Source organism: Triturus cristatus, chromosome 2_2 (assembly GCF_964204655.1).
Source record: "Triturus cristatus chromosome 2_2, aTriCri1.1, whole genome shotgun sequence".
NCBI lineage: Eukaryota > Metazoa > Chordata > Amphibia > Caudata > Salamandridae > Triturus > Triturus cristatus.
Window position 1 is genome coordinate 716,901,401 of NC_140582.1, and position 15,163 is coordinate 716,916,563.

A 15,163-nucleotide genomic window follows, 5' to 3' on the forward strand; every position below is an offset into this window, starting at 1 on the left:
TGGGGTTTGAGAAGGATACTTTTTCGAATACTGCAATACAGCCTCATGAGGATTTCTGATCTAAGACTAGTTTATTTTTAACTCCACCATTAGAAAGTTCTCTTTTGTCTTCAAACAACGATAAGCCAGTTCTCATTCTATAAATGACACTGAATAAAAAAACACAAACCAGATACCAATTTCTTATGATACCTTGTGGCATGCATATGATGAATGGTAGGGAGACAGGACAGAAAACGATTGGACATGAAGCTAGGAAAGATGAAAGGGAGGCAAAGAAAAGCAGAACATAAAATTCCACCTTGAAAACACAACTCATTGTCATTGTCCTGGGAGTTGTTGTTGGTCATGTCTATGTCTTCATAAGAGGCACTAAGAGGTAGCAAGCTTCCACAATCATCATCGTACAATGGGAAACGGACAGCACCGTCTTGAGGCAGTTCATAGAAAGGCTGGTTCGTGGAGCTCTTTCGGAGAGCTTTGAGGGAGGAGTTCCTTTCAGGGATATCGGGGAGCAGCTCAGTAATAAGTCTGTGCAAGATACTGTTGTCGGGCAAGCTCCCTCTCCTCTTCTCAGCTTTAATTTGGTCACATATATCTTTCAGAGCAGAGTCCAGTGCTTCGAAGACAGACGATTTACTTTTGGGCTTTTCGGTAGATTTTTTGGTGGTGGTGCTTTTTTTCCTACGGAAAGGCACTGGGCTGACTAGGAATGCAAGTTTGGAAAGACCTGACTCGGCTTCCTGTTTTCTTGGAGGCTCGCTCTTATCCTGGTTAGCTCTTTCATGCTTCAGCATGGTGGTGAAGCGAGTGTAGGAGGCCGGGCATCTGCCCTTGCAGGAGCTGATGAGATGCCGATGGTGATGGTGGTGATGATGGTGGTGGTGGTGATGGTGTCCTGAGCCATAAAAGCTTTCAGAAGACGTGAATGAAAAATGATCAAAGTCACTTTCACTGCAAAAGGAAGACCCCTCAATCTGGATGAAGTCACTGAGATCGGACACCACTGCATCTTGGTCACTGTCGGAGTACTCAATGTGCGGCTTCAGTGGTGGGTCACTGGTGACTTCAATGTGTATGGGCACCAAAGTTTTAGTCTCTCCATTTTGTTGCACCTGAGAAGCATTTCTACTTTGGTCTTCATCCTCCAGTAAAGATTCAATAGAAAAACGCCGCTTTGGACAGAAACCATTTGTAGAAATAGGTAGGGCCACTGCTGATAACATCATGTCACCAAGGTTGGGCATAGATTTCGATTTTTGAATCAGCTTTTCAAATTCATGGATCCGAGTGGGTACCATGTCCCTCGGCACCTCATCAGAATGTTCCCTCCAATCCGACAGTAAACCCTTTTGCTGTTCCTGCTCGTACTGTTGTATTCTGGTTTTCACAGAACAGATCACCTCATTGCTCAGCAGGTCCTTACGGTTGATGCGATGCATCTTCTTATACAGTTTCAGAAACCCTGGCGTGTCGTGGGCCGACCTGTGACGGATTCGGAGTCTGCTGGGGGTGTGGTTCTCTGGTAGATACGGTGAGTCCAAGGACATGGAGCGGCTATCTTTAGACCCCTCTTCGAACAACAGGGACACCATGCTCTCGGACTTCATCTGGACATCAGGAAAGCTGTTGTGCTCGTCCGATAACAAGTCATCGCAGCTCCGGGATTTAAGCTTGGGTGAGACCGTCTCTTCCGTACTGCTCCATACTTCAGCATTCTGTCGATTCATTTGCCAGCCGTTTTTAAAATTAATGGCCCTTTGCTCGTCGCTTGGCACAGCCAAGTGTTGGCTGGAACTGCTGCCATAATCAGACTCATTGGAGGTGTTGTAGTTGTGCACTGAGTAGCTGAAAAGAGGTGGGTACATTTTGCTAATTTCCCCACCTTTATAATCCATTGAGCAGCATGATGGAAAAGAAAGAGTGTCAGAAGAGAGACCAAATACAGCAATCAACATTAGAAAAGGCTCACAAAAGAGAAAGCAGACAGTGGACCCAATACGCAAAATGCAATTAGGACATTGTCCTTGTGAATGTCACCTGAAAAGACTTGAACACATTGATTCTGCACCTCCATATACTTAAGGTAAAGCAAATGGAACCACCAGATTGAGCCCTACTTTCTATATGCGAACATTAGGGGTCAATCTGGGGTGAAGGCTGGATGTTCCTTTTCAGAGCTAGAAAGTGGGTTTGAAATCAGTTTGCTCCATTATTTGCTCATTGTGAGTACATGTTTTTTTCTTGTAAAATACAGCAGGGATATAATTAGAAATTTATTTTACACGCACTCAAATGTTATGATTGCAGCTATGCAATCAGACTGCTCGAACCACATACTCTTTGGCCTCTGCATAAGTTCTTCTTTCATTCTACTAAACCAGACTCAGAAAGCATAAAGTACTTTGGGAAACATACAGTGCTCCAAGCCAGCTTTGACACTCCTTGTTACACTCTTTGCTACACATATAGTGCCAGTCTTGATTATTAATCACCCAAGCATGTCTATTTTCCATACATTACAATATGTTGCTACTTGGGGTAGTTCCAGCGGGATACATGTCTGGAAAGTGTAGTTTAGACCACAGCGTGTCTCTCCATTGTCTTTCAACAAGGCACCTCTACATTTAAAGAGAGAGGTCTAGGTCTAGCATCAACAAACACACCTATGAGCAACAGACTGTGGATCACTCCTCAATCATATTGGGTTCCAATGTTCTCATGAAATACAGTGAGATGCAAGAAAGAAAAAATGGATGGTTCAGCAATGTAAGAGTGAACAGGACAGAACCAATGTAGATTAGTAGAAATTTGAGATTTAACCCAGATCTGCTATAGCTACTACTAGCAAAAGGGTGGTTATAATTCACTCAGTTAAGCCCTCCTGCTCTTTAAATGGCACGTTGACTAAGGTTCTCAATATGAGAGGTTCAGAGGAGGGTGCGATACTTATTGCACCCAATATAATTAGACAACTCAGGGATCAGAATGTATCGGGTGCGATAAATAGCACTTATTAGACGTTGTTCTCCTCTAATGGGAAACGATAAACGGATTTTGAGAGTTGCTGCACCAAAATCAACAGATTCCAGTAATTACTGGGTATTTTTCTACTGTTAAATTCTGACAGGTACCAACCACCCTGACTAAATTTAAGAGGGTGTGCAAAATTTATTACACCAAGTATTTACCAGGTGAAATAACACTGGCATAACTTCTAACTCTAAGCGCTGAGAAAATGGGTTTGCCTAGAGGTCGGAAAACATCAGACTATTGTAATGAAGGCCTAATTTATTCTAGCATACCCATACCCTGAATGCTTTATGATATCAATCATAACCCCAAGTTTGGCATTTTCTGAACGTTCACTTCTAACATAGTTGGGCAAGGGGATGGGAGCAAGTAGCTTGTTACGACTCCTATTAATCAGTTGTTTCATGAAGGTTAATCTGCAGGTAAGCACTGGTATTTGGTAAAGAACTATTCAACTATAGTAGTTTCAGCGCCGACAGGTTTCAGACTACCATGCACCTTCTTCAGGGACCACGAAGAACAGCTCCCTTTCACATTCCTGCGTAACAAGCATGTAAAGTGCATAAACACAGTGACTGTTAGGTTGCAAACAGTGCAATTACTGTGTCACAAGTGCATCCTTCTAAAGTTTTGTCTCATGACATAATGCAAATTGTAAACTTTAAACTAGTAAGATGGTTAATATTTTAAACGTGATTATTTAAGGCACTGCCAAGTGGGATAAGATCAGAATACTGATAACTAACTAGGATGAGTTAAGACTATTAAAAAACAGTGGCTTCTTCTCAACAATGACCTATTAGTGCAATAGGGCTCCCTTTGGAGCGTACATAACATTGCAAAAAGGTTACCGTATTTTTCACTGATAGATACTTTACATTTATTGATAGGAGACATTTTTAAAAATTGCAATTCCCCCAAAAATACCCAAATTGACAACAGAAATCTGCATCATATCCTTTTAACAACTACCACCAATCAAAACGATCTTGTCAATGTTCTTACCTTTTGTCCGAGATGGCGATGAGGGGGATGAATTAATTACAGGGGTTCTTGGTGCAGTGTGCGACCCTTGCATGTCTGTGCGGCCCAAGCTGGCTCTATTTGCATTTTGATCGTGGTGCACCCTCTGAGGAGCGACCGCTGGCTCGGACTTCCTTCTTTTTCTGTAGTCACTGGCTGAGCTTGCAGAACTAAGGCAGGAACCAATACAATTGGTACAGTAAGTTGTGGTCATTGCCTCCAGTGTACTTCTGACATTTATAAAAGGTTCTTACTTTGAAATGATAACCAATAGTACCATAATACATGAATGTATATATAAATATATGCTAGCATAATTAATATTGAAACTATGGTGTGGCTTGCATAAGATTTCCCGTCACAAATGGGGACAGTCTCAGCAGAATTATGTTCCTTTTTTGGTTATTGGTGCCTAGTGTTGTATTTTCTGCATATTCCTGTCGATATCCTACTCAGTATGGCTTGTATTGTATTTTCTGGCTTCAACAAGAGCCTTCATTAAGATCGCACATCTCAAAAACATTCAGCTCATAATTGAGATAAAAACAATACTATCTTTGATAATTGTAAGTATCCTGCAGTGCTATAGCGCTTGAATGAGTTGGGCCCTTACTAGTGCTATGTAGGACGTGATCGGCAGAGGCCTACTCAGATGTAAGCTTTCGATCAGCCTATTATCAGGAGTGTACTAAGGGATGGTTTCTGAATTATAACAATAGGAAATATCTGGTATTTTTTCCAGAAAATAGTTTGTTATGCAGAAGGAAATGTGCCTCAAATAATGCTTACGGTGAAGAAAAGACAACAACTTTTTTTGTAGGGCCAGTTTAGTTTTCACTTCAAGTCTCTACATTTTATTCCTGTCTGTGCGGTATCTCAACCATAAGGTATAACTTAAATATGGGTTTCCATTATAAAATACTGCTAAAACAGGCAGCTCGGTCCCAGAAAATGGGGCACTAAAAAGATCACTCATGACTACTTCTTCACAAGGATATCAGTGACACCGCTAAAACTCTGCAAAGGACTGCACTCTAAAACAAATACTGAATTTTACAAACACACTGTAGTCACTGGTCCACTTAGATGAAAACCAACATGTTGCCTACCTTGACCAAAACCAAGCAGTGGGTGTGCAAGGATGGACTTTGTCTCTATTAGAGAACTATTTCAGCTGATTAATACCATTTTTAGGGCTCAAGCCCCGCTAAATTCCAATCATGATGATCTTAAAAAAATACTTGGAGCATGCAAAAATAACCATTCAAGGGGATGGTTAGAGCTCAAAGACAGTACTTCCAAAGGGACAAGGCTTTAAAAGTAAATTAACTGGTAGAAATTAGACAAAAAGCGGGTTTTATTGATGGAGAATATGGATGAGGGAAAACACGACTGAGAATGTCACGTTTGCATACAACGGATATTTATTGGGTAAGAATGATTTTCAATGAAGGAAACGGTGTTCATGTGCTATCTCAAGTCATCCTTGGCTTTAATGTAGTGTAGAAAGAAGATGTTAATAGGTTTCATAATATTTTCATTTCTAATTTGTCAAATATTGACTTGCACTGATAGATATTACATGTTTTTTTCATTTTCATTAAATTGTTTGAAAGAGTGTTTAAGTGGACTGGAAGAGGGAGCCAACAGGGGTATCAAGTAATAGGATCATCAACCTTACAGGAGGAAAACATTGGTCATTGGAAACATGATAAGTTCTTGAGTTCAGCCCTTTGTTTGATCGAGAACCAGTGGAAAGATATCAGTGCGGGAAGAGTAGGTCGGTGTTCCTTTGGGCCAGGGATTAGGTGATCTGCATAGTGTTTCACTCTTATGTCTTAACCATAGTCTTCAAAGTCAGGGTACACATATAACATATAGCAAAACTCAATTCTAGAGATCACCTTGACTAGATTAAGATGATTCTTTGTGGCAGAAACAATAGGGACATGATTTCTTGAAGGACATATGGATATTAAAACACATTTTATGCCACACTGTTCACTTGTAGAATTATTGACATATTGACATCAAGAAAAAGATCCAGGGTGCCGAAAGGGCAATGGTGGTGAGCCAATGGATGGAGGGTAATGAAATGGACATGTCAAGAGGTTACTATGCCCTAGATTACTGTATCAGCCACAGAAACATTAAGTGTAACCAGGTCTGCATGCTTTGCTAGGCAATGTATGACTTATCGTGAATCACCTACTTTGTTAGAAACTTGGATGTATATTTGAATGGCATTAGCAGACAACTAGTACTCCATGTTGACTCTGTCTAAAAGGTCTGTGAGGGTTACCATGTATTTATGTAAGATGTGAACAGATAGTGCTGGCCCCCGTGGGGCAGGATTATGTCCAGTTGTACCTATTGACAAGAAAGTGATGATTCATTTGAGGGCACTACCATTAATGCTTTCTTAAGGTGCAGGGTATTAGATGTATATTTGTGGCCAACTGGATCAAAAGGAATACTTTGAGAAAGATAATATTATGTCTCTGCTCTTAGACCAAGGCAGTGAAAAGGCTTTCACAGAGGTACATGCGTGGAGTCATAGTTTATCCTAGTAGTCAATAAAGATGATGTTCTGTTCTAGGCGAGTACAGAACTATTAACCCAACATCACGAAAGCATGGGAGGTCAAGTATTGGTTGGTAGTTGGAAAGAAACTCTGCATCAGCACTGGGCGTCTTCAACAGCGACCTTCAATGCGTGTTGGCTGTGGGATGTATTCATGTGGAAAGAAGGCCCTGAGGATGTTGTGATGATAGGTGCAAGAGCAAGGTTATTAAGGTTGATGATCTTGGCAATGCAGGCTTTGTTTGGAGCAGCTGCGCCATATACCACACTAATGATTCTCAATATTTCATCCGTTTGGACGGTGAAGAATTTCCTGAATGCAGAGGTACACAAAGTAATTCTCAAAAGAGGTGCAATCTGTGGGGCAGTCAAGGAGCTACGTTGTCGGGAAGAATGAGGACTGGGTATTTTGTTGAGGAGTATGCCATGAGGACATTGCATAACTCCTGTGATGGGTCCTCTGACTGACTGAGATGGAAACATTCCCAATTGCTTGTAGACCTTGAAGAGGTCATTCACAATGGTGCCAAGTTCGAAAAAGAAGGCTTGGATTTAAGTTTTCTTTATTCAAAGAAGATTATGCATATACACCTCTTTGGTATGTAAGACAGGAAGTGCGGTCAGAGAGAAGGGGTGATTTTCTCCACTATTTTCAAGTGCACTCCCTTCATGTTTCAGGAGTAAAAGTTCATCTGAGTGCAGGATTTGTCATTAGGTTTGGAGTGGGGGGGGGGGACAATCAGTCTTGGGCTAAGTCTAGTCTACCATGGAATGAAATCCAGCAGAGCTTGCATAACAATCAGTGGAGATGTTCTTTAGATTTACGAGCCTCTTGATGCAGTTTGTCAAGGGTATAAAAGTGCTTCGCTGTGTGATCCAAGAAAGTGGAAAGTAGTGCAATAGAATGAGGCTCGGAGTCTGGGAAAAGATGACATCGCCATTGTTTCATTCCAATGGGTATAGGAGGTGACCATTCTCCTTGGGTGTTGCCACTGTCTGCTCTGATGCACACATCACCCCAAAGGAGGAAGTCATCAGATGTTGATTCAGATGAAGAATGTCCCGTAGAAATTCAGCAAGCATCTTTTTCAGAGGGTGGTAGAATACCGTGAGGTTAAATTAAGAGGTTGACCCTATGATGCATCTCACAAGTAGGTACTCAAACGGTGTGTAATGTTGACTACATGCAATCAATTGTGTTCATAGAGGTCCAATTCATCCTCCCGTTGTGCACAGAGCATCTACTCGGCTGGATGATTCAGAAACCGGCTGTGAAAAGATCTTGGAAAGCTTGATGAGACACTGTATACTTTATAATCATTAGTTTGGCAAGGCTTTTGAATTTGTGGTGAACTTTATTTTCCAGTGCCTTTGATTTGGCAACTTTCGTAACTACATTATACATTCATCAAACACATCAAGCTCTTTGTATGTGGTTGCCTTGTGCATTCATGTTAGTCTAATGTATAGTCCACTGGCACCCTCGTGTCTGGTTGGGTTGTGGTTTATAAAAATGTGAATACATTATTACATTCAGCTAACCATGCAGAGGTTATTTAGTTCACAGTGTGAATACTAAAAATATCACTAACTGATTAATTCACTAATTTGATGAATGATGTTTTGCACAGTGAAGGTGAAATGACTGAATTAGTAATAGAGGGAAGGTCACGGTAAGGAATAGGATGATCTTTAAACACCATGGCTAAATGATAAATAAAAGTTCTGTGTGTGGGATACAGAATGAGAGCTGTTCAGTTTGGCCACTCTTGTTTGTGCTTCTCCTCATCATGGAAATAAAAGTTAATTTCCGTGGTGATAACAAGGATCTGCCAGCCCGAGCATGAGTACCCAAGGTCTGGGAATCTAAAGGATCTCATGTTCAAAGCAAAACGAATACAGACCCTAATTCGAGGGCCCACTGGTGCTCTGGAAAATTCACCTCCTTGTCCAGTTCACTTGTGGTTCAGCTGAGCAGGGCTCAACGGGCCCTGTAACGCCTGGTGCAGGATGAAGCTACCCCTTCATGTGCCGCTGCATAATGCCGCTCTGTAGCACAAGGACACCCCCTCAAGCGCCCAACCAACCTCTCTTTTGGGTTGGTGAGCTGGATACCTGAGATGACTAATTGGGGGCACTGGCAAAGGTTGAATAGCCCTAACCTTCCCAACTGTTCATTAAGGTCAGAAGAGTGGCAAAGGGGGAGGACAGGGAGTGAAATCTTAGGCTATTGGTTACAGATATTCGGTTTTTATTGGGTACAGAAGTGGCATCAGGAGTGGTAAGAGTTTATCAACAAAACCATGCTCCTCTGCACCATGAGCTGGGCTGGTCACTGGGTGGAAAAGCTGGTTTACCACAAATAACTCTTGCCACAGTTGCCCTATTTCTTTAACCCCAATGTACATCATTGCATTACTAGTCTTGGTGACTTGGCACCCCAGCGACTCCCACTCTCCCCATCCACCAGAGGTCATTTTTGGACAGCAGAAGTTGGTGCCACTGAGATCCAGCAGTCCTTCCTTTCACCCACACTCCCTAATAGGGCGCTATTAGATTGCTGCTCTTTGGGTCTTGGAGATCTGTTTGCCCTCCTGCTTCGCACTCACAACACCACATTGTAAAGTTACCGGACTAAGCACCCAAGCATTTCTCTCTTTCGACTTTCACATGCATACTTAAGTGACTAAACTCTGCACACCACCATCTGCTACCCCTACCACCACACTGATGTCACCTTTTTGGGCTGCTTCCTTTGGCCTCTATTTCACTGAGCAGTTCCTCTTTTCCTACCACCACCACCACATCATGTCTTTTGATCAATGAATTTGGCGCGCTGGGAATTCACTCTTAGAACCTCTCATCACTTTTTAGGTCTCCAGATTTATCAGTTCACAGGTCACAATTTTCTTTATTCTTCACTGCACATTTTATGGGTCACTGGTCTGGATGCCAGGCAGATGTTGTCTCCATCAGCATCTACCGTGTTGTTAGAGCAACATACACTACAACAAACATAGTTATTATAATAGAGGAATCACTCCACCATATCTGTATTTAACAATTTGTTTTAGAAAGAGAAAGTATTAATGTGTATGATTTATTGATAAACTGATATCTGTTGGAGGTCTGTGTTGAATTTGGCCCACAGATGAGTGCCTGTGTCATAAAGGTGAAAACTGGTTTCATTGATTTAACTATTGAGGAACATATCTATGTGACTTTATAGGTCATGAATTCCCTCCAAGGCAGAGTAGCACTAAACATGGGATGTGTATCACAATGCCATTTGAAAACTCTGGGGTGTCACCGCATGAGTAGAGCGCACATATATTGTAAATAAAACAGCTGTAAACCTTCTATGTAAAATAACACCCAATTTTTAAATAAACATTGTACTGAGAGCTGTACTTAGAGACCTACCACAAGGAGTGGCAAGTGGTATTTCCACAGGAGATACCCTGCTCAATTATGTGTACCAAGTGTGGACTTCAATCCAATGAGTACTCTTTTGTTTCCACTCACAAATTCTAAAACAGGCGAGAAATTCTGGCAAAACTTTGAGGAAAAGGACCAGTAACTCTGCTAACTGTTTTTTTCCCCATTCCTGGCATGAAAAATCATTACTGCCTGATACAGCGGAAGGAGTAACAGGCGGAAACGGTAATTCGGGTCCCAATCATCCAGTGCCCCCTGTATACCGAGCAACCTGAAATCAGCTTCTTAAGTATTATAAGATCAAACAGTCTCTCGGCAACAAACACCACCAGCAACAAATAGGCAGCATACAGAACATTAAACAAAAAAGCAAACAATATAGACTTTTGCAGTCCTGGCTTGAATGGCCAGATGCAGTGTTCTCTCCTTAGTGATGGTTTGCATTAGGCAGTATTTTTCTCTCCGTAAATTACTAATATCTATGTTTATTCTTAAAATGTCTCACATTCCACAAAGACCTAAATGGTGAGAGCTCTAGTTAACATGGATTATTTGTGTTAGGCTGGTGGAGCGATGTCACACTATGTTCATGTTTTGTCAAGTGTCTCGTGCCCTTCACTCCAGGATCTATACATTAAGAAAACATCTCAATTTGAAAAAAGAAATGTTTCCAGAGGAACACACAAAATAAAGTGTACAATAAACGAAAACCATCCATTGTGGAGTGCCAACAACACAGGGTCTAGATGAACTCGGTTTTAGCACATATTCATCAGTTGTAAACTGAGCAAGGACATGCGGCAGATCAAAGGAAGGCTTCGGGGTACAGTAATCCCTGCCATGCCATCTACACCAGCAACGCTTTTTAGGTCTGTTTGACGGCACAGACGTCTATAGCGCTATGTTTACCCTTTCTGTAAAAGACGCAGAGTGGGTTATGGGTCCTCCTGAGGTTTATATCTCTCTCACGTCGTGTTATTGTTTGTTTGGTGTATCATTTTGCCTCCCATGAAACGCCCGAATTGCGATGCTTCAGGAACTATATTAAATCTCAAATGTACACTGAATATTCACACATTCCAATATGTTGTACCTCTCATTCGCACTGTATACAGTAGGCAAACTTTTTTTTTCACATTGGTTTTTCACATTTTTTGGTCATGACTCACAATGCAAGCCTTTGTGTGATTTAAATAGCCATAATGCTTTATTAGGTGGCTTTTTATTATACATGAAAAATTGATTAATTCCCTCGCTTGCTCATTTCTGTACATGAAGCCCTTTATTCATTTACCTCATCAGCTTTCCTTAGAAACCATTTAATGCGCCCAGCAGACAGGCGAGGCGTGCCCTTTATTTTGGAAAGGGTGACTTAAGCGTGCCTCTTTCCGAAACAACCGTTCTCGTCTTTAGCGTGCAGAAAGCACGTGTGATGTGACAGCAATAAAAACGCGTGTCTCAATTGTGCAAACAGATTAGATCGTCACTAACCTGGAAGGTCGGTCCTGGCCCCTCTCGGTTGGCGAGTAGTACATGGAAGTCTGTGGAATCCAAACACACACATGGACTGGTTAGTTCTCAGTAATGGCGGCTAAAGCTTGGCTTTTCCTCTGATGCCGCCAGTCACCGCGGAGCAATAATCAATACATAGTCTGCTTTGTGCTCATTACAGACACATCCCTGCCGGGTACAGACGTTGCAGAGGGGGCACTAACGGTGACACTGACACCCTTTAATTCATATCTGCTGTGAGCTGCGGTTTACATTTTTCACAATTTCAACTTTACATACATTCCAAAGAATACACAGTGCAAGGGTTACTTTCAAAGGTTGCGCGGCTGTCAAGAGCAGCTGCTGACACGCCCCCATACGTACCAATGTTTCGACATCAATTAACGCCGGACGCTCTTTGTAGGCGCAGCTGAGCTCATAGCTCCCCTTTTCTAGGGTCACTCTGCTTATGTTCAAGGTCATGTCCCACGCAAGCGTTAACCGCGCCGCCGCCGCGCCCCCCTGACATCTCCGACAGACGGAATGCAGCGGGACGGAAATATTTTTAACTTGTCATCATCAGCGTGTCAACCATCCACAAGCCCCTCTAAACCAATCGCGTCATGTGCTTCAAAGCGGCCTGCTGCGTATAGACAGCGTGAGGTGGCCTGCTCGGGGGTCGCGCTCTAAAATGGCGGCACTGCAAGGGAATTTATCTGCTATCCCGTAAACATATGTAAAAAAATACTGTTTATTTGATAAACTAGGATCAGGCCATTTAGCTTTCTTACTTTTTCCACCCTGAGGGGAAAATGAAGCGACATGTTTTGGCGTCTGGGAATATTGTGAAAGGATGACATTTTTACCACAACTTTCTTTGCTGGTGGAATGAGGAATAGAGAACACTGACGTTTCCTTAGGCGTAGACCCCTTTCGCATATTTCTAAAATTGGTGTAAACTGTGTTTGCCCCATTCATTCCTCGTGCTGGCTGATTATACACTTTGCTTACCCATTGCCAAGTGCGACCTCTAGAAATTCAAGGGCAAGTCATACCTATGCCAGGGGTAAGTCACGACTGCTCACACACACCTCTTAAGTATTAATTATATTAAAGAACATGTAAGCAGTAAAAATGGTGTAAATTCAATTTTTTGGGGGGTAAATATAAAACTTAATGGGCCATAGTATACTCGATGAAAAACCCGTTCCCATTTCTCCTTCACTCTTCGCAGCAAATCTACTGCTAAATGGATCCGTTCCATCATTGTTATACAACTGCAGGGGCGGCCTTAGGCATGTGCAAGCTGTGCACCTGCACAGGGCCCCCAAACCCCAGGGGCCGCCACGAGGAATCGGATACAATACATATGCGTGGCGGCCCCTGGCAGGGATTTGGCGGCCCCCTCTTCCGGAGCCCCCTACCTACGCTCCCTGCACAGGGCCACCATGAGCCTAGAGCCGCCCCTGACAACTGCTGCATGTTTGTGCAGTTTGTAGGTCAGCTACCATTCCCTCAGTAAGACCTGGCTTATGAGTCAGGCAGAGCAGAATTACCATCTCGTATTCCGCTCCCCCTGGGTCTGAGTGGGCCTGTGTTTCCGCACCCAGTTTTCCTGAGTGTTGGAACACCAGACGCAATTTTACCAGGCGGTAATTAAACCCAGAAGAGTCACATGAGGCTCTGGCTGCAGTTTTATTCTGGCAGGAGTGTAACCAATGCCCCCCCCCCTGCCAGAACTTAGCTTCTACCCCCCCCACACACAAATACTTCAGCATACATTTACCATTTGCTCAGAGCAGGTGGTAAATGTATGTGTTAAATGTGGCCCCGAGCCTCCCACATTTCACAGGTTTTCATTTACCTTGGCCTGAAAAGGGGCCCCTTAAAGGGCTGTGGGACCCTTGAAGAGGTGCCCCACCCCACGCTTCAGAGGCTGCAGGAGGTTGTGTTACATCCCTGAATTGCAAAGTACTGGTGCGGTGTTACCACATGCTAATGTTATTTTAGCTTGCAGATTTACCATCATGCCAGCACCATGCCACTCATAATCACTCCATAAGCAGCAGCAAGGGGACAGATTCAGCTTGTCGGTGATTGGTGCGAGCTGCAGATAGCCTGAGCAGCAAGGCTGTATTTGCAAAGTATCCAGATGTAAGCCGATGTTAAAATATTCCTAAATCCTAGTGAATGGAGGTTTGTTTGAATAGTATGAGAGAATACAACCCTGAACAGAACATGTTTAAGACTAGTATTGCAACATATTTACTAAAAAAGTGTTGAAGGATAAAGGTTTGCCCTTAGAGTGTTTGACAACCCAGTAGCAAAGCCAATAGATGTCTAAACAAGCGCTATTGGCATTGTCAAAGTCTTTGGGCCATGTTGCACATCAGTGCAGCGCAAAGTTGGAAAAATAAAGTGATATAACGCCGCCAGTGCTGGCCATGTCAAAGCACTTTTCATCTGGCGGCATGGGATCAGGCACGGAACATCCTGGGTCGGAGACGTGGCAAGCAACATCGGGGAGGGGGTCGAGGGGATGGAGCAAGCAACAATGCAACAGGGGGTGGGGAACAGGGCATGCAACACCACAGCAGGGGGAGCTGGAGGAGAAGGGACAAGCAACAACTAGGGAGAAGGTGAGAAGACGAAGGCAAGCAACAACAAAGGTTCAAGCAATGGAAGGGCAAGCAACAAAGTAGGAGGGGCAGTAGGGATAGGGCAAGAAACAATGTGGGAGGGAAAGGGCATGGAACAATGAGGGAGGGAAAGGGCAAGAAAGAACGCAGAAGGGGTGGAAGGGACAGGGCAAGCAACAATACAGAAGGGGGCGGGAGGGACGGGGCAAGCAAAAATGACAGGGAAAACAACAACGTGGAAGGGTGTGGATGGGTCCTAGCAAGCAGCAACACTGAACAGGGGTGTCGGGAAGGATGGGGCAAGCTACAACGACAGGGCAAGCAACAACGTGATAGGAGGTGGATGGAAGCAACAAAGCCGAACAAGCCAGGAGCGGGCAGGAGATAGCCTACAAACAATTTACTGCTATCGAGTGCTGCAAGTAAAAGAAAAAAGTAGCTCCGAAAGTGCGTGCAGTGGGAGGACCCTGAGCAAGAAAGCAGTCCTTAGGGCATGCTCCAGGGGAGCAATAAACCCGGGAAGAGCAAGTGAAGCCGACCAAAGGGAAGCAAGGAAATGAGAGTGACGATGAAGCCAACTAATGGTAAGCAATGGGTGAGGTGAGTCTTCAGCTCTTCCCTAGATTAGAGCAGCATTGAGCTATCCTGTTGGAATATGGGGCTGTTGCTCCAGATCCTGAGTGTGTAGAATGAAAAGTCTTGCTGTATTAGTATTTCTTTGTTATACTATGTCTGCAGTCTGATGATGTCCTGACTGTGGGTGTGCCGAGATTCACCAGAGATGGTGAGCTTGTCTGCATGATAAACGGGGGTGCTGGTCGCGATGCAAAAACAAAATGAACCTTGGTGTAACTTCATAAATACGGATACTTCACATATGAGCGACTGGCGTCGGCACACACAAATGCACAGAAGAATAGGAACGCATCAGCCGTTACAGCACGACATCCCAAACA

General features: G+C 43.4%; 1 protein-coding gene across 14 annotated transcripts in view; it reads right to left on the bottom strand.

Moving 5' to 3' along the window:
* The window catches only part of SORBS2 (sorbin and SH3 domain containing 2), a 665,007-nt gene that overhangs the window by 146,182 nt on the left and 503,662 nt on the right, over positions 1–15,163 (bottom strand). For 13 of the 14 annotated variants that reach the window (XM_085641952.1, XM_085641951.1, XM_085641963.1 and 10 more), the window contains 2 exons: positions 11,569–11,618; positions 4,039–4,226 (listed from right to left, as the gene is read on the bottom strand). In XM_085641952.1, coding sequence (XP_085498078.1) covers positions 4,039–4,226; positions 11,569–11,618 — 238 coding nt within the window. Of the gene's footprint in view, positions 1–301; positions 1,886–4,038; positions 4,227–11,568; positions 11,619–15,163 lie in introns of all 14 variants that reach the window. The other variant, XM_085641964.1, reaches the window with a different exon arrangement.